The sequence below is a fragment of the Thunnus albacares genome, chromosome 8, assembly GCF_914725855.1.
Source record: "Thunnus albacares chromosome 8, fThuAlb1.1, whole genome shotgun sequence".
Taxonomy (NCBI): Eukaryota; Metazoa; Chordata; class Actinopteri; order Scombriformes; family Scombridae; genus Thunnus; species Thunnus albacares.
In genome coordinates, this window is record NC_058113.1 from 23,662,257 (window position 1) to 23,683,190 (window position 20,934).

The 20,934-nt window shown below is 39.2% G+C and overlaps 1 protein-coding gene across 1 annotated transcript in view; it reads left to right on the forward strand.

The window, feature by feature from the left end:
- LOC122987452 (glutamate receptor ionotropic, kainate 3) overlaps nucleotides 1-20,934 on the forward strand; it is a 106,271-nt gene that overhangs the window by 68,095 nt on the left and 17,242 nt on the right. Inside the window, exons 6-11 of the mRNA XM_044359348.1 lie at nucleotides 317-487; nucleotides 2,606-2,749; nucleotides 7,200-7,307; nucleotides 9,586-9,699; nucleotides 13,060-13,263; nucleotides 19,109-19,332. Of these exons, the coding sequence (XP_044215283.1) occupies nucleotides 317-487; nucleotides 2,606-2,749; nucleotides 7,200-7,307; nucleotides 9,586-9,699; nucleotides 13,060-13,263; nucleotides 19,109-19,332 (965 nt within the window). The remainder of the gene's footprint in view (nucleotides 1-316; nucleotides 488-2,605; nucleotides 2,750-7,199; nucleotides 7,308-9,585; nucleotides 9,700-13,059; nucleotides 13,264-19,108; nucleotides 19,333-20,934) is intronic.

Here is a 20,934-nt window from a genome sequence, read left to right on the forward strand (position 1 = left end):
TGTAACTACAAGAAAATAACAATTTGTCATTTCTAAAAGGATTTGCGACTCAGCCACCAGAGCCTTTTTAGATTCCATTTATTACAGACACTGCTTCAGACACCATACTTAAATCTCCTGAGTTGACATTGAAAACTACAATATTTCTCCCTCCTTCCACTTTATTTGTTCTTAATATAGTATCTCTTTAATCAGATACTGCGTCATTCTCTTTTCATGTGAGGAGAACGCATCCAGGATAAAACTTAACACAAAGATGCTTGGTGCCGGCAGACTAAATGAGAATCTATCCTTCATTACTGATGTCTCTCAAAAGGACCTGATGGCCATCGACTTGGAGCCGTATCGTTTCTGTGGTGTCAACATGACTGGCTTCCGCATCCTCAACGTGGATAATCCCCAGGTTGCGTCCATTGTGGAGAAATGGTCTATGGAAAGGCAGATTCCACCTAAACCTGATTCAGGCCTACTGGAGGGCATCATGACGGTATGTTTTATTACTTCTGTGTTATTCCATTTAAAGTCAGTCCTCAGAATGTCAATATAAAGCAACCACATCTATTTTATCTATTTATCATGTCTTTTGCCCAAGTTAAAAAAAAAAAAGGTTTTAACCTTAAAAGTAGCCCATAAACTATTTTACCTAATAAATTAACATTATGACCATGCGCAATAACCACTTAGGTTCACCATCTGATTTATTAGGAACAGCTCACTCCTCTAGGCTGTGGCTCATATAAATAAAAACCATATGAAGGATGTTGTCAGATCTGAATGGTTCAGCTAGTAAATGATAAATGGGAATGATGCATATTTTAGATTATTTTAAAAGTAGTATGACCGTTGGTGCCATACTGAGTGGTTCCAGCGTCTTATTAACAGTTTATATCCTGGGAGTTTGTGTAGCTCAGTGTCTCCTATTTATTCACTGCATCTTGTGGGCAAAATGTCTTGTGAGGTTAGAAGACGAAAAAAATCAGTCAAGCTTATACATAAAAGGTATGTAAATAACACTTTCATAAAACATTTAGGCATAGAAGGGGTCACAGAAAAGACAACCTGTCAAACTTTGAACCCAGTTTTCACTCACATTACTCAAGCAAAAAGCTGAAGCTACACCGAGCCGAGATCCCCTAACCCCAGTGAATGAAGAGGAGAAAAATGACGCCTGAAATATTTCTGGTTCTGTACTGGTGTGCTGATGGCAGGGTCAGATATCGGCAAGAACGGCACAAATTCATAGTTTTGTTTTTTTTTTTTCCTCCCTTTTATGCTTTCAACTGTACAGACAGGGTGATATAATGGCATTGAGAACATTTATTAAGCCCTCTCATACCAATTATCCTTTGAATGCAGCAGTCTCCCTAAACATCGTTTCTGACCAGGTGCATCCCTCCATGGCCATTCTTGTTCAAATGGGTAGTTTATAATGGATAATGTGCTATTGTCTCAGTATGTTTCCAGGAAAATTATAGCAGCTTACTCCGATGGTCCACTCAGTCCATATATGAATGTGCTACCAAAACATCTGCTAACATTTTATTATGCCATCAGAACAGAAAAATCCTTACAGATGGCTTCCATTGTTGATAAATCCATACCTTCAGGCTGTTCTGGAGGACAATCCAGACTGTCACAGATTGTGTAGCTAGTTTTGTCAGTAACTCGGAATAAATACTGATTATAGTACAGGTATTGATGATAAACCAGAGTGCCAGAAATTGGTCCAATTTGCGTCATAGCATCGGAAATGAACAGCTGACTGATTTAGGCCTGACAAATTTTATTAATTATTGGAATTAAATTAAAAAATAATTAAAAGGGAGCTCATTTACTTGAATCTTTTAATATATCATATAGCCAATAATGTGTAAATCCCATCCTTCATTACAAATAAAGAATCCCCCTCATAATCTCATGTAAATTAATGTAGCAAAGAAGAATTTTATTTCCATTTTTGCATGTTTATGTATTTTCATTTTGCTGTTTTATTATTTAGGAATAAACTTGCTGAAGGCACAATCTGTTGTTCAAACGCATAAATATCACAAAATCACCCCAACAAAAAGACTAGAACCCACTTTCACTCTCAAAATTGTAAGGTGTTTTAGTATACTGACTAACAAAATACAGAAACTAAATCCAAAATAAGACCACTGTCTAACGTTCCTAACAATTACATCAGTAATGTAAACAAGACAAAATCAGGACTGTATACTGAAATATTAGTTGAGAAACACATATGATGCTGATATGCCATTTATACCTTCATATACACCTTCATGCAATACAATGGAGGATTAATTATTATTATACAGTATAGACAGTATTTGATATCCAGAATTTGATCTGTAAATTTAATTAATGTACTGAAACAGCCTTAAAAAATCAAAAACTCAATCACTTTAAATACTAAAATTAAGTTTCAAAAAGATGACATGAGAACAAATGAGTGAGAAGTTAATTATTTTTCTTTCATTTTGGACCCTTTATCATAATTCCTTTGGATTCTCCTATATGAGTGTGAAGATGAGATTGAATGTGACCCAAGTATTTATGTCTTTCCGCAGACATCAGCTGAAATAATGTTCACCCCTTATTCCAGACAGATGCGGCTCTGACCTATGATGCGGTCCACATTGTATCCGTCTCATATCAGCACGCACCACAGATGACTGTAAACTCGCTGCAGTGCCACCGCCACAAACCCTGGAGATTTGGAGGGCGCTTCATGAGTTTCATCAAAGAGGTGATGGGACACCTTTGGCCTGTTGCTATTTGATTTAAGTGTTATTTATATTAAAGCATACTGATTGAGTGGTGAACATGACGACAGGAGTGGAGTGAGGACCATGCAGTCATTTGGGACTTAGATATTTACCCAGCAAATCAATGATATCCACATACAAAGCAAACCAAGCCTTGACAGACACATCAAAGCACCGTTGTTGTCAGCTTTAAAAATTCCCTGTATTCATAACCTATTTTCCAGAAAGCACATACTGTAACCTTTTGAAAGCACAACTTGTGTAATCTGCTTTTATTTCATCTAACACAAGAGTCTGACAGTGCCTCAGAATACACAAACAAGCCTGTGCAAAATGGCAGATTAAGGGTTTGCAGAGATGCTACTATTTGTATCTTGATTTGTTCAACCAACAAAATCATTTGTATTTGTATTTGTCCAAGGTGTCGTGTAGAAATGATAAAAATGCTAGGAATTCCAGTAGTTTTCCCTCTTATTATTGCAATCATTACCATTATTGCAAAATGAAAGCTTTAGCTTCCTGGATGTATTTTACACAGGCATCCCACTTTAACCAGAACTGTCTTAGGTAACCTAAGGTTACCACAGAGGTAAAAGAATGATGGCCACGAGGGGCGGTCCATATAAATGGCAGAATTAAAACCCTCTCCTCCTCCAATTTTCTTAAGCAAAATGGATGACAACTTCTCCTCCCAATCCATGGTTAAGATAGTCTTTCCACACAGACTAGGTCTCCATGGTTGAACAAGTGTTTTATGTATCTAAGTGCATAAAACTGTGTGACCAGTTTTAGCAAGCTTGTTGGCCAGCACGGGCCTTCATTGTGGTGGCAGTGAGATAGAGTGGCTGTACATCTCCTGAACACTACTCATCCATCCAGAGCAAGACAGTATACTTGTCTATCAAGGTGCCACCATTTGCCTCTGCAGTCTCGTTCCCTTGTTGTCACACTAAAGAGGAAAATTGCAACCTCAATTGGGCTACACAGCCAGAGTAAGTCGTCATTGTGGCTGGGATGGCCACCTTCAAATGTCACATAAGTACAGCAGTCATACTGTACTATTGCCTTCCCTGCACTTTACCTCCAATGAGAGAGGCAAAGGATCAAAGGATAAGAAGTACTACAGGTACAATAGAAGGTCCAGTCAGACTGGGGAGAGTGGGCTGGTGTGTGGCTCCTAATGTGGTGAAGAGAATGCAGGTAGACCCCAAACTCATGGTATGATAGCAAGACCCACTCTCCACATAGCCTTGGGTACAAGGATTTGAGGAGAAAGCCATGGGGTAACTTCAGTAGTAAGCAGGGGCAGAGTCAAGGCCCAAACTGAGAAAAAGTGTAACCTTTTGCCTCCCTAAAGTGCCGCATTGAAAGAAAGTATGGGCAAGTTGGGAGTTTGAAGAATGTAGCCACAGCTTATCCTCCAAGGGTCTCCTTAACCAGCAGTCAGTGTCTCAGAGTCAAGCCTGATCTTCCGTACAGGCCCTCCATCTCCATTAATATTAAAAGACAGTGTTGGAATTGGACCCAAATGCTCAGCTCACTCTGGTGATCAGGGACCTACAAAGAAAGTTGGCATGGGGCAGAGTTTTTCCTACTCAACTGGTTTCCCTTCGCCTTCTGTTTAAGAGTAAGGACAGCAATCCATGTATGTGTATTCAGGACTTGCTTCACGTATGTGCACTGCACTAAAAAAGGGACTTATAAAACACTTGTGTCTTCAGTGCAATACACTGAGAACAGTGAGGTGTTGGCAAGTTTTCCAACTACTCTCTATTGTTTTATTAGGTGTGTGTCGTGTCTCTTCTCACCTTCTGCTAAAGCAGTCTCACTTGGCCAATCCGATAAGACAAGCTGCACACTGTGGCTTGCTTTTTGTGATCATGGCAGAATTGGGTACAGTTATCGTGCTTTGCTTCTTAAAACTATAGAGACTTGCTAGATAGAGAAGCCTCTGTTTAATAGCATGATTGTTACTGTAGCAATCATTTGTTCGGTGAGCACAGGTGGGGCCCTATAACAAATTGTCCCTGCTACTCCTTTAGTTTCTGAGGACTTGTAAATGAGGAAGGGCGTCAGTGGTGAACTTCTAGGAAGCCGGTGCCTTGAGGGTTGAATCGGCTCACCCTGTTTAAGTGCATACAAGCAGATTTACAGTTTTTGGTTAAGCAAAAGCGAAGAGGTCAATCTTATAGAGCCCTGTTACAGAATTCTGCCATCGTCTATAAAACTAGCAACTAATTATTGTGAATGCTATGTAAATATTGGTTGCTATCTGTACAAATATACAGCACCTTGGCTGAGAAAAGGCCATTGTTCTCCTTATAAAAACAATGTGATTGTTTTCAATCATTTCTACAATACCTAGAATTTATTGAGTAAAGTGAGTCCCATATTATACTCTTACTCATCTACACATCCCCAACTGGCACAAGAATACTATGGTTTGTTTCTGAATTGTAGCAACAGTTTCTGCTTGTCTGCCAAACACACCATTGTATTGTGTGTGGTGTATAGGGTCATCCGAAACAATGAGCATTGTCAGCTGTCCTAACAAGATGTACCATTAGCAGCTATGTTAGCGACTTGTAGTGATCATGACTAAAGCCAAGAAAATATGACATTGTTTTCCTCATACAAACATACTGTACAAACAACATAGTGTTTGGTTATAAAAACACTTACTTAGGTCTGATTTACGTTCGCCTCAAGACAGGCGCCTGACATGTTCTGAAGGTCGAATTGGCCCTTTGGACGTGATGTGGCTCAGGCATTTATGTCACTCTCTGAATGAGAGCTGTTTGAACATGCCACCCACCTTGGTGGCGATAGGCCATATGGAATGAAGTATGAGGGGGTTTGAAAAAAAGGAGAGTGCCACAAATTTCTTCTTGAAGCTTCAATCTTCTCTCAACAAGTTCTGGCAAGCGACAGGGAGGAGATGAGAGAGTTATAGCCTGTAGGGTTCACACAGTTTGGATTTTAAATATCAGAAAAGTGCTGCTCTTTGACACAAAATGACAGACTACTATATTGTACCAAGACCTATTACTGACACTGATAGTTATTTAAATATCTGCTTTTGCAGTAAGAAAGACAAAAAGGTAAATAAAATAAAATACATCTTGGCACAGGGAATCCGCCGACAATGGCTTGGCATACAATACAAATGCCGAGACTAAACCAGACAAAATCAAGGACAATGACAATCAGAAAAGAATAGTTGGCTCCACCAGTGCTGAAATGTGATACTTCTCTTTGCATAAGTGTGAGAAGAACAGGTGTGTAGCAGCAACTAGTGTGTGCGTTTGCTTGTGCACACGTGTGTTGAGGTGGCAGTTATCAGGGAATCGTAATAGGGGGCAGTTATGTGTTTTTCCCCCCTCATGGGGAATCAAGCAAAAGGAGATGGTTGTTAATTAACTCCGTAGTCTGAGAGGAGGGGGGTGGGGAGGGGGGGTGCATTGGAGGCGTTGAAATGTAAAATGTAATTAAAAAAAGGAAATGCAGCCTGCCCAGTTTGTGTTTGTACTTTTGGTCTGTGGGTGTGTGTGTGGGTGTGAATTTACTCTCAGTGAAAGATAGAGGCTGTTGTGTGTGGCAGGTGCATGTGTGTGTGTTTTGTTGACTGCATTTCTCTGTGCTTCTTTGTTAAATATTGTTGACATGTTGTAATGTTTCCCAAATATTTTGCATGCATACATTCACAACAACGTGTGAAAAAATATTGGGTTCACAATATAAACCAATGTGATGTAACAAAACCATAAACAAGGGCCAGAACCTTAAGAGAATTAAATAAACATGCCTGACACAATCTGATGACACAATTGGGTATTGTAAGATTAAAAAATATACAATTTATTGCATTGATTGTGTTATTATTGATTAGTATTGATTAGATTAGATTGTTCAGAGTGTTATGTGTAGTATTCTACATTACATTAATGATGTTCATATTTAAAGGTGCAGTGTGTAGAATTTAGTGGCATCTAGCAGAACGGACTTCGCATAAATGGAATATAATATTTCTAAGTGAATTTTAATTAGTGTATAATCATCTGAAAATAAGAACCGTTGTGTTTTCGTTACCTTAGAATGAGCCCTTTATATCTACATAGGGAGCAGGTCCTCTTCCATGGAGCCCGCCATGTTGCACCGCCATGTTTCTAAAGTAGCTCAGAATGGACAAACATTTTTCGTGAATTTTGCAGCCACCGTAGGTTCTCCTACATGCTTGGAAGGGGAGGGCGAGGGTTGGTGTATTCAGTTGCTTGCAATCTGCAACCTCATCGCTAGATACCACTAAATCCTACACACTGGTTCTTTAATCATTTAGCAGATACTTTTGTCTAAAGCAACGTACAAATAACATTGGTAGAGTTGGTGTGAATTTGAATATGGGTATAAATATGTAGATATATTATTTTTCAGTCCCACTGGGATGGTTTGACGGGAAGACTGTCATTCAACAAGACAAGTGGGCTGCGTACAGATTTCGACCTGGACATCATCAGTCTGAAGGAGGATGGACTTGAAAAGGTAAGTTTTGCATAAAGCCATACTGTGTTCTCAAGGCATTCTTTGCTGTGATGCACGAAAAGCACAACAGGAACAAACACTAAATGTTATTGCATACAGCGTGCAATAAAGCAAAACTTCTATGATTCCATTAAAAGGATTTAATGGATTATTGATCTCAGAGATACATTTCAGATTTTCCTCTTGGCATGGAACAGATAATGCAAAATTTGACAGTATCATTTACCTCCTAACAAGGAAGCAAATTGGCTGTTTCAACAAAAGCATAAGTTAGTGGATCATAAAGCAAATTGGATTAGGGTACACATTAGGGTGTTAATTGCAGCCTCTCTTAATGATAATTTGAGGTGATGCCCAAAATGCTGTTTGGTGGTAATGAGCTGTATAAACATGTTTTACAAAAAAAGGAGGAAAAAAACTAACTAAAAGGTTGGTAATGTAGAACTTATTTTATTATACTAGAAGGCAAAGTACCCTCTGGACTATAACAGCCTTTCTCTACTAGAGAGCTTTCATACATTATGAATATATCAAATAGGGATAAGTCCCATTATGACTTCCTCAAGTACTCCCTAAAGGCTCAAGACTATATAATAGCTGGGGCTTTTCAGCTTGTAACCCTTCTGTTCAAGAACAGAGCTTGTAACACTGCTGCTTTGAAATGATTCTTCTCCCTTTCACTGGCATCTTGTCCTGTGTGTGCGGTCAATTAAGTTGAAGCACAGTCATCTTGCAAAAGTATTTGATGCCATATTAGCATCTTCTCATTGTGTCTCTGACAAATACGCTCCAGCGTGTTAATGTTGATCCAGAAGTCTGCTGCGGATTGCTGATTCTTTTTTTTTTTTTTTTTTCTTTCTTGTATATCCGTGGAATCGGCTTTAACAGTTTGAGCCTGTTAAGATGTGGATTTTTCTCAACTAATCCATTGTAATTGAATATTAGCCCAACTTTGAGCTCACACTGGAATTATGAGCAGGTTCGCAGAGTGCCACTTTCACTCAATGCATGTCCATGACACGAAAAAACTAAAAATAAATGTAATGCTCTGCATGTGGTTGCATGAGTAAATAACTTTTGAATCAAGTCTTTTGCTAATCATGTTTAATGAATTGAGCTAATTGTAATTGGGACAATTAGAAAAAATTTTGCAAAGCGGAAAGCATTCACAGATATTTTTAAATCTCTCTCCTGGAGTCCTCTTTGGTTGTGTGACAAGCTGTAACTAATGTTCTTTTCAAATTAGAGCATATGCCTCTCTCTGGATTAGGCAGGGAGGACATTAACAGACGTTTTTCATGCTTTTTTGTAGGGGGCTGTATGTCTTTAAATGGATCCACCTCAAGCACAAACCCCAGTGAATATTAAAAGCTGTGTCTGTGGTAATAGAGAAAGCGGGAAGGATGGGAAGAGGGTTTGGTGGAGGGCAAAAAGAGATTGTTACCGACAGCCACAGGACCATTTGTGCTAATGATATGTTCCAGAGTGTGTCTCTACAATATGCAGAGCTTTTTGCCTGAGGGCGTCTCGCATGTATAACTCCTTTTATTTGTTCAAATCTCTTGGCTTATCTTACTGAGACTGCAGTACAATGTAATCCATCTGGCAACCTCATGCTGTACCTTCATTCAAACCAACTGTAACTCTTTGAAATATTTTTTATTAATGTTTCTATTTGTTTTACCCTTATATTTCTTTTTCATGTTTACTCACAGCTCCAATATATCACTACATCATACAGCACCAATATATCACTACATCATACAGAATGTGATTTGTAATTGGTCTAATGTAAAATGTGCAAATTTAAATTTGTTTTTCTTGTCATTTGTTGAATTGAAGAGATAAACAGAAGCTGTAACCTTGATTTAAACATTTTATTGAGTCTACTGTATTTTCATTATTTTTGAGGGTACAGAAAATGTATCCCTATTTTTGGGTACCAAACTAAATTGATCACAATTTACAATATTTCTTGCAAAATTACCTGTTAGGTGCGTTATGTGAACTATTCATCAAATTCCAAATGCCAGTTTATTTTATTTTTCTGTCATGCTTGATTTTTCTAAAGGCATACACTACCTACTACTACTACCCGCTGCTTTCCAAAACACTCTGTCCTGCTGATATAAAGGTGACTCAGCCAATCATCTAATGCTGCTGGTGATGTGTTCAACGTGGCACTAATGTGGGAGACTGGTTGGCGGGGGATTCTGCTAGGGTCAAGGCCCACCAACAGACACAGAACACTTAGCTATACGCTTTTCATCTTCTGCAGGTGGGGAAGTGGAGTGTGTCGGGAGGTCTCAACATCACAGAAGCGCCGAAGCGAAAAGGGATGAACATCACCGATTCCCTGGCTAACCGCTCCCTCGTCATCACCACCATCCTGGTAGGTCACCTGTGTAGCTTGGCGTTAAAAAAAAAAAAAAAAAAAAGTCCTATCCTTCATGTCTCTTCAGTTTTATTCCAGATAACATCCGAAATTTAAGCTTTACAATGATGTCTTATTAAGCTCCTTCCAGCACAGGTATACAATCTAGAAATCATCGTTCATCAATCAGGAAGGAAGAGGTGTGCTGAGTTTACATTTCTCTGCGACTGTCATATGGCACAGTGTTTCCCCTATGTATATAATCCCCTATACAGTGTTTCCCCTTCAGCAGAGGTATACCGCAGCTGCAAAATTATGAGTGCTGCTGCTAAAATCTCACACTATCATTAATGTCAATGGGCTGTTAATGTTTTTCACTCGCGCACTGTGCAATACACCCTACATTATTGTGGAATTGTTTGGAGTCACCCTCCCTCTCTTCATTCTTCAAAGGACATCTACGTAAAAGGTACTCTTATAAGAGTGGCGTAGCTCCGTTAAGGAATAGGGAAGTGTGTAATGTGTGTGTGTGTGTGCGTGAGTAGTGAGTGTGTAGTTGAGGGAGTGCAGAGAGCAAGTTGCAGAAAAGTGACGGTGAATGCGAGCAAAGCAGAGGAGAAGATTAGCAATAACTTGTCAATCTGGCAGTAAATGTACAGTACAGGTTACAGTGTGTCAGTTAATAAATGCTGCTGCTTCTCATCGAAGGGGGTTAGCTCCGAAGTTAGTAACAATGCTTGACCAGCCTAACCTGACCAGGCTTAATTAAGGTGGACTGACCTTTAAGGTGGACCAGCAATTCTTATTTTAATGTCAGGCTAGAAATGAGAAGCCTGTTTTTGTCTGCCTCTGTCTAAAATCAAGTACCCATGGTTTCAAAAAGTTATGAAGAATTTCGAGTGGTAAATCTGCCACATTTAGTAACTGCAAATGTTGCGTGTGAGAATGGAAAGCTTGACAGTCTTAGCAAGAGCAGTTAAGGGGGACGGGGCTTAGCAAACGATCAATTATCAGTAATTCAGATGAGATTTTAATGTCATGTCATGATTATGTTAAGTGGGAAGGCCTTTAGCAAAAAAAGAAAAGGAGGAGGTATATAATGAACTATTCCCTGAGAATGCATTTAATTACATGTTCAGATAGAAAGAACTAGGTGATCCCTCCCCCCAGCTTCACATGGCATTCATTTGTAGATCCTCTGTTGTATGTACTTAACACTGTCACTGGATGTTGGGGCCTTTGTGGAGCTATCAGGGAGGTGCCGACACAGATGTCCCCAGTGCACCTTTTTAGGACAGATATAGGCCTACAAGTTACAACGATAAACACTATCATTATGCCTACATTGGACCACGACGCTGTAATTATGACAAGTGAGGTCAAGGCGGGACATAATTAATGCCTATCAGGTGCCATCTATGTTAATTCTGTCTCAAAGAAGAGAAATGGAACAAGGATTTAAGTGGTGTAATGTTGAACTACTGTACTAGGCAGTGCCAGTGTTTGCTGATTTTATGTTATAACAGAGTGGCGTTAATGTATGTGTGTTTATCACCAAGTAGTTCAAGTGTTTCAATTGCATATTAAGTTTCCTAAAAATTTCCAATAATTTTTCCCTTCAAGTGCATTTGAATATTTCTGACATGTTCCTTGATTTGCTATTTCATCGGGAATCATTAGTTTAAGATCATAAAACTGCCTACTTTCAAACTGCTGAAGAGAGTTTCAACTTTAATATCAATCTCCCCTCTTAGCGTAATGACATTGCATCAAACTGATTTCAGTGATGCATGAACAAGACGTCTGACAGCTTTATAGTGATAACTTTGCCGAAGAGATTAAGGCACTTAATGTGTTTTCCCCCTTACATTAATTGTTTGCACTCCATTGCCTGTAATGTCTCTGCGCAGGCCCACCTCCCTCCTCTTCCTGTTATGCACGCCCATGCTGCGACTGTGAGGGTAGAATTGGTATAAACACTTTGATTTGAGTCCAAACCTTAGGGAATAGCAAGAATTGGACGGCTAGAAACAGATGGTAATGACTTTTTTCCCTTAACATGCAAACTTTTTGATCAAGTTAATTGGACAACTTGAGCAAAGTTTGTGGCTAAGCACTTGCTCTCCAAATGCATTGTCATCAAGTATTCATAACTTACTGTTTATTTAAGAGGCCATCCTAATTGTAGTGTCCAAGTGGCTTCCTATTTTGATTGCAAACAAAGATGTTTATCATTTACTGTATGTTTTTCCATGCATTTTCTTTGTTGTAATTTCTGGAATAAATTATCCCCTGCTGGATGTTAGCTTGGTTAAGTCATTTTAGAGGCAGCACACACCAACAAACAGTGTAACTGGTGTCAACATGGCACCAGCACATGATGTTGTATTTTTTTTTGCCCCCAACCTCCACCCTCACCACCTCTGCCTTCCCCCATGAAAAACAATTTCCTGAAAGAATAAAGAGTGCCGTGACTGCCTATTTTCTCCTCTTTGACTGTATCTTTTTACCTTATGCCACACAAGCCACAGCTGAAAAAAAAAAAAAAACACAAAGCAAGGGGTCACCTTCACTAGAGAATCAATTACTCTGCTTCTGAGCTCAGTTTGTAAATTATACATCTGGCTATTGGAGGCAATAAATTGTATTACAGCCCTTGCATAAATGGACCAACATGTTTTGAAATGCACAGCGGGATATGCAAGTCTATCTAGCAGGGAAATGGTAACAGGCACTAAATAAAGGAAATCATTTACGAGGAATTCTGGGTTAGTCATTGTCACTGCAGGCATCAGCTCAGTTGCTCTCCCTTGGAGGTTGGTGACAATTGATGAAGGCAACGACGTGGGCATGTTCCATTTCACTGCTGCATTCTGTTCCTAATCAAGCTTTTATACAGCCCAAATTATGAGCAGCCAGGCAGGATATTACTGGCCAGTAAAGAGTGTCAGCTACCTGACCATAAAATGAACCGACCTGTGCACCAGCTATATAGGTCAGCACACAGCAGTGTGGGGGAGACAGTAGGTTGAATTAGCTCAACACTGCAGGCACATTGATAGTGCAAATATTCCTTTGTGCATAACCATCACTATGAAAACACTGAAATTTAAAAAAACATTTACTGACATTACAGTCTTAAATTAGCTCAGATCTCCTTTTGCTAATACATCACTGCAGAAAAAACCTCAACCCTCTTCCATATTTAAACACTCTCTATACCCGCACGCTGAACTTGAATCTGCTGTCACTGTCTGTTAAATGCAACAGCGTTTCATCAACGCAGATCACTTTGCTTCAATTAGGTGCATGTGCTGAAACAAATTGAAAAAGCTGACCTCACCATTGCTTTTCATTTGATCTTTTGTGTGTGTGCAGGAGGAGCCATATGTCATGCTTAAGAAGTCTGACAAGGCGCTGGTTGGGAACGACCGTTTCGAAGGCTTCTGCATCGACTTGCTCAAAGAGCTGGCCAACATCCTGGGATTCACGTATGAGATCCGTCTTGTGCCCGATGGGAGATATGGCTCTCAGGATGACAAGGGCCAGTGGAACGGTATGATCAGGGAGCTTATAGAGCATGTAAGTAGTCTGCTTCACATTTTTCCTTGAAGTAATAGTTTGACATATTGGGAAATAAGTGTACCTGCTTTGCCATGCTTATGTCTGTATGGTAAATATGTTTCTGGAGCCAGCAGCTGCTTAGTTAGCTTTGCTACAATCACAATTAAAACATATTAATTAAGGACCTTTGGACAGACCCAGGCTACCTGTGTCCCCCTGTTTCCAGTCTAACAAGCTGCTGGCTCCAGCTATACATTTATTTACCTTGCAGACATGAGAATGGTATCCTTTTCCTTTTAACCTGCTGCTTCTCTACAATTATGTTTTCCATCATCACGCAAACTTACACAAGCATGCCACTGAACTGACTTGCAGGTTATGTCCTCCACTTGGACAGTGATATAGATTTGATTGAGTACAAGTCAGAAAGAGCCCGCAAAGCTGTCACTTACATTTATGGCGCACTTATGTCAAGGTTGCCTAAAAGTTACAAGTGTGTTGATGTGATTCAGTGAGACAAAGCATTTCCTTCAGCTGGAGAAACCAGAGATCTAGGATTAGCATGTAATACTGCATATATTCTAAAGATGCAAGAGAAAACATCAGCAATCATCTTGCTGTTACATGGTGGGCAATCGCTACTGTCTATGTCAAACTCGGAGCCTTAGTGGCCATCAAACAGCCTCACATCAAAGTGATGGTGGCAATTCTTTGCTGGCATTTCATAAGTGTCCCTGTCAGTGCTCTCTCTTTGTCCTCAGCCCCATCAGGTCAGCGCTGTACTCAGCTGAAAACTTGTAATAGCTTAAATGGCATTTAGTGCAGGGAATCGTATGGCAGGAGTCAATGGCTTGGTGCTGAAAGGGTTGGGAAAGGTGGGCTACCACTGCAGCACTTTATCCCTCCATCCAAGCTTTTTGCTAGATCCATGTTGATAACAATAACCTTGAGGGGAACAAATGGATTACTAAAGGCAGAAAATGCTGGCACGAAATGAAGATGCATGACTCCATCATTAAACAGCACGCGCGCTATTTGTTTTAGTCCGTTCTTTGGTTTAAAGGGAGAAGGTGTAGGTGGCCACAGAGAGAGTCTGTTCATTATGTTACGGCTAAATAGAAAAATGAGTGTTGTTGTCTGTGACATAAGGTTTACATGTGTTTTGTGAAGATGTAGCATCTGGTGATTGAGACCTCTGGACTGAGCCTAAATATGAACATAAGCTGTTGAATACACAGACAAGCCAATGAGCAGCTCTGGTAGTCTTTGATTTTTTGCTTTAGAAAAAATATTATAAATTGATGGATAAATACAGTTAAAAAAAAATACATATTTTTTTTAGAATATGCACATAATTTAGCCCTTTTTAGGTCTATTGCTTTCGTATAGCAGCAGAAGAGAAGATTAGAATCTATACTGCTAGTTATTGCTTTTACTGCTTCTTATCGCATGACCAAGGATGCATGATGTCTTCTTTGTGGATTTTTAGTTGGTTCTATTTTGTGGTCTAGTGCTTTCCTTCTGTATGGATAAGCCGATCGTTATTCATCAGACCTGAAACATAAACTTTAAGGCAAGCTCAAGAGATCTGACCCTGGATTGCTATGAGAGGCCAGTATGGCTACAGATTTCATGAGAGAAAACCACAAACTACATCATCCCCCCACTGAGGTAATAAGTTTGGACTGTATTTCTTCCTAACTCGGACAAAAACTGTTACTGCAAGTTGCTATTTTCCTATATATCTATTCTTCACAAAATTCAATTCATGGAGCATATTGTATACATGACTTGCATTTACTGTGTACACCATATATAAAGAGATAGAGAAGGGAAAAGTAAATGGCCACTGTCATATTTGTTATCTGTTCAATTTGTATTCATATGTTCTTTTCTATTAACCTTTTAAAAACACATTGCCCCTCGTTGTAATGCAGATAGATAAGATGCATAACAGTTTACCGGGGATCAGTGCCTTTACTTAAAAAAGAATCACAATTAGATAAGGTCTGAGGTAGAAAACGGGAAACAGTTGGTTTTAGCTGATAAAATGGTGCTGAAACACAGGGCTCACGCATTCTTCATATCATATCTTCATATCATACTGTAACCCCATAAATCATAGTTGCATTTCAGAATTATAGTTGTAAAATCAGTTGTAACCCGTCATTGATCTCTGTATCATCAAGATTTGTCAGAAAAGAAGATGTGACAGAAATGGAGTAAAGCTCCGTACCAGTGTATATATGTCTTTTTATATGTTTTGATATTGATATGATACATTTATGAGATTTACTCTCCATGTGACTGATGCTTTTGAATGAGGAACTGCAATGTTGCTATGTGCAACAATTTAGCATTGTGTAACATACAGCCCTTTATTTTGCTCCGTGTAGTCACAAAGCTCACTGCAGTGCCAAAGGGCATTGTTTGGAAGGTGCTAAATGATGCAACAGGCCTTGTTAAACTTGATTTAGTCACAATAGATGATCACTTTAATCATGCTGTGATGCAAATGTTAATAGCGTGCTCAGCGCATCATTTGTTTCTGTCATGCCAATTAATCTTGCTTCGACAGATACACTGGAAGGTTAAAGCCAGCCTACATCCTTTTTGTCTACACAGATAGATAGTCTGAATGAAAAGCTACAGCACTTTATTTCTAGTCAGGTACAACACACATAGTTTGCGTGTTCATGCCTTAGCTAAGGTTTTTTTTTTTTTTTTTTTTTTTTGGTAATTGAGGGCAGCATGTGCCTGCAAGTGGATGGACAAGTGTGAATTTGATTTTTATCTGAGGCAGCAGGATGAACTGGTGGTAAGAGGGCTGACCCATAGCTGGAAGGGCACGAGTTCAACTGCCACAACGGCAAACATGTCTGTCCTGCCTGCCAAAGCACCCTTGAGTAAATCACTGTTCCAGGCCACCACACTTCTAACCTACTGTTTATGCAAAGCAACAGTTTCTTGATCATATTGTGTATGCTTCATCTTTAGCCCTTTGTCTATTCTGATATGAGACTAAATAACATGAGAAGGTTTGGGCATAGCATATTGTTGTGTTGTATGCACATAAATGTCACATTGTGCATTCATTCACCATAGGTTTTGTAAATGCATGTACAACTAGCCAATCGGATGATTTTGCATTCCCTCAGCACCTCTATTGCAAAAATTGCTGTTATCTGCAGTAACCATTGCATCGCTCAGCAAACTGTGTTTCTGCAATTACAACATACACTAAATCAAAATATGCACTTGTGTCTGCTCTAAATGTTAATAACAACAACAAAAAGAGTAACAAGAAGGTACTATAAGTGCTGTCCAATCCTCATCAGAATTGTGATGCTGCCTATATAGACTGTACAGTTTAAATGCTTGATGAGGGATAGAAAGCTTTGGTTGTGAGAGGTATGTAATGTGTCTGCTTCGAACTGGAGCAAATGCACTCATGTCCAAAAAGAATAACTCATCTCTTTCTAAGTATGTTAAGTGTACAGTCAGCAGATTCTAAATGCATGTATCATGTTAGTTGTAACTTCATGAATCCTCCAGACTGACATCAGGTGAGGAGGACCGCAGGGAGAACACCACTAAGCCCACCATCTGCAAACCCAGATAACACCAAGCCATGTGGCACACAGCAGGGCACTATCAGGTTATTTTGCTTGTGCCCAGTTTGTGTGTCTAAGCAGTAAGCAGAACAAGGACATGCAGCATGTATATTAGCCCTCCGTTGGGATGTCTGGAATTGCATGCTGGTTGATCTTCCGGCTGAGTGGCAGGTTGGTTCAAAGCTGCAGTTGGCAGCAGAGAACAGAGGGAGCAGTATGTGATGTACAAATTTGAATAGTTTAAGAGAGACAGCAGATGCACTGCAGGACGCACTGGTTCTCCCATCTTTCTATCTCTTCAGAGGCCACCGTGTATTTAGTCACCATGGTGCTGGCCACAGGAGCAAGTAATCTGTAGTGTCACACACAAAGTAGAAATGTTTTCTTTTTTGACCTCTGTTTACTGTTGTTTGGCAGTTATCAATTGAATCTGAGGGAAGAGCTGTCTAAGCCACAAGGAAAGTTAAATTCATGCAAGAATTTACCTTGTGAGGCAGCTGGATTCGCAAGTTTCACAACATCACAAGATCACATGAGAATCCATCATGTCATTCTTCAAGTTATGTGCTTGTGACCAATCAGCATGACGAATCCAGCTGCCTCACAAGGAAAGGTGGTGATAGACAGTGAAAGATAGATGGTTCACCCAATCACCTGCCAAGTATTTTTTGAAAGTGCCTGCCCTTTTCCAAACAGTTTCCGTGGACGACTTCTCAGATGGTTCTGGGTAACAAATCATCTGGTGCATCAGGTTAGCTAAGAATAGCCTTAGGGTCTAGAAATGGAATATTCATAATTAAAAAAAAACAAAAAACATAGTTTTTAAGGTGTTAAAACACTATGTCATGCAATACATCAATTTCCAGTTACAGTTAGTGTGGTTATTAAAATGATGCCGTGAATGCATCATTCAACCTCAACTTTTCATCTTATTCTTATTGAACCATCATCTCAAATTCCTGTTGGGTTAGGCCCTATGGCTTTGTGTAAGTTTCGGATCTTATTTTACCTGAAAGTGCCCTTTTCCTCTCCCACTGCTCAGTAGGTAGGAAGTAAAGAAAGAGGTATCCAAGCGTGAACCAAGCAGCTGGTTTCATTAACCTCCTGCCCAGCCTTGGTGCAGGGGAGTTTTGGGGGCAGCCAATATAAATGTTAACCTTCTGAATATGCAGTCCTATGCCATGTCCATTGCACAATGCTATATGGTGTCATATGGCATTCTAGTGGCACCAGATAATGGCTTTGTAGATGGGACTGCCTCTGATTTTGTCTGATACACTAGAATGATGATGTCTTTACTTTTTCCAAAAGGCATCATCAAAAAGAAAAAAACATGTTTATCATGATCAATTTTTACAGCAAATGTCAAAGCCATATAATATTGTAGGTTTCCACACTTTAAATAAAAGGCAACTTTTAAATAGCTCTGTTGTAACCTCTTGATATATAATTCAAAATATCAATGATATAACACAACTAAGATTCCACTTACACGAGCAGCTCTGTGAAGCTGTACTGTTTTGAAATAAATACTAATGTCACCATGCTAACATTCTCACCATGACAATGTTGACAAGCTGATGTTTAGCAGGTATAATGTTAACCATGTTCACCATCTTATTTTAGTGTGTTCTCACTTGGCGTGCTAATATTTGCTAATTAGCACTAAACACAAATTACAGCTGTGGCTGATTTTGCAGGTATTTGCTCATAAACCAAAGTATTGGATTGATTCAAATTTTTATCAGATGATGGTGCTACATGAAAAGTTAACTGGACATTGATGCTATTGCTGTTCATCATAAGGGGGTCACTAATGTCTGTCTACCAATGTTTTTGGTAATCCATCCAATAGTTGTTGAGACATTTTACTCAAAACCACAAATGTGAACCTCATGGTGCCGCTCGATGAAAATATATCACCAAAGTCATTAGGATACATCATCTGGGAACAATGATAGTCTGTACAAAATTTTGTACTTATCCATCTTATAGATGTTGATAGATATATTTTTCCAGATAAGTGAAAACTTTGACCTGCTGATGGTGCTAAAGGAAAAGTCAAGGGATCACTAAAGTCGGATTAGGATTCATCCCCTGGGCACCATGAATGTCTGTACCCAATCAAATTTCATGGCAATCCATCTAAAGATTCTTGAGATATTTCAGTCTGGAGTCTAGGTTGGCTAAAAAAAAATACATTGCTAATATGAAAATACAAATTGGATCATCTTCTTTTTCCTCTACAGAGGGCAGACTTGGCAGTGGCTCCTCTCACCATTACCTATATGCGTGAAAAGGTTGTCGACTTCTCCAAGCCTTTCATGAGCATGGGCATCAGCATCCTGTATCGCAAACCCAATGCAACCAACAATGGTTTCTTCTCCTTCCTGAACCCCATGACTCCCGACATTTGGGTCTACATACTCTTGGCCTACCTGGGCGTAAGCTGTGTCCTTTTTGTCATTGCCAGGTAAGTGAGGACAATGCATGCCATTTGCTGCTATGTATTTGTTCATACATGTCTCCATGAGGTCTTTCAATAGACATAGTAATTTACGCTGTTATCATTGCAGGCTGTGAATTGAGTACGCTAGCCGGTTTCGCATACTGTGTTAGCTGCTGGGTAGTGATCAAGACAGTTATGTCTGCATGGGCTCTCTACAGCTCAGCAGTGGGAGGAGGAATAGAAAAAGCCCCCAGTGGAGATGCAAAGTCCCATTCAGTGTGCAATTCCTTTGGAATTGGCAATGCAGTTTTAAATGATGCACCCTTAAATGATCATATATATATATATATATATATATATATATATATATATATATATATATACTGAGAAATAAGAAATAAGATGCTCAATGAGGCAATAAAGATAACTTAGATAATTATCATATTCAGTACAAAAAGAAAAAATATACACACCTGATGTGAAATGTCATTAGAGCAGGCTATTTATAGTTGATCATCAGTACTTACATAAAAAAATGAAATTCCTGGCAGTAATAAGTCATACATTTAATATGGATGAAAAGTATCTCACTTAAAAATTTTTTTTTTGGTCATGAATATGATGAATATCCTGTTAGTATCATTGTCAGTATTTCCTGCTGCTTCTCATGCAAAGTGGTGCTTCAGGAAGTTCTAGAAAAGTGGCCGTTGAAAGGAGTTCTGGGGCTTGAGAGCAAACAGCTGCACTCCTCTATGCTCATTCGTTGGTGTGAGACCAAACAAAATCTGGAGTGGCTTCACACAAGTACAAAATCATCTTAAATTGTTGCACTGGTTTTTTAGAGGGCAGCCTAGATAGTTGAAAAGCTGCTCTAAAAGTGCATCATGTGAGGATGAAATAGACTGCAATGAACAATCAGAGGGCAACTTCAGCACAAGTAGGTTATATTAAATGCTGGACAGAGATGTTAAGGTATTACCAACAACATCAGACAGAAAAACACTTTGGCTTTCAAAAGCACTGCGGCACCATAATAGTCATGTTGCCAAGTATTGTATATTTATTTGACCAAAGGCACATCTTATTCCATAGCTGTAGATAAATAACATGACACACAAGATACACAGTAATGCTTATATGCAAGGGAAAACCACTGCTGCCATTTATTTGCTTATACCAGCCTATATATTAAAACTAAGGAGGATTTAGAGCATGTAAGTAGAGAATATATTTTGCCTCATTGATTCAATACATAACCCACACAGAACCTAGAAATACTGGGGGGAAAAAAGAATCCACAGATAATACTAAGCTGCTGAGTACAGATTATTAGATGATCGGTAACATGTTGACGTGGATAAGCATTTATGCTCCACTAACTGTGTAATGATGAAGGTTTCTCATTGTGTATGATTTTCTTTTTTGTCACAAAGTAACACAGAGAGATCCGTATAGGTCCATATAGGCACAACTAAGTATATATTCTGAATACAGGATGGCCTGTAGCAATATTTACTTTCCCAGTGATCTGAATTATAGCTTCACTAACCTTGTAACCTTGCTCACAAGCGTGTTCAAAACTGTTTCACGGTAATAATTTAAAAGCAGCCATACTTTGTATTGTTG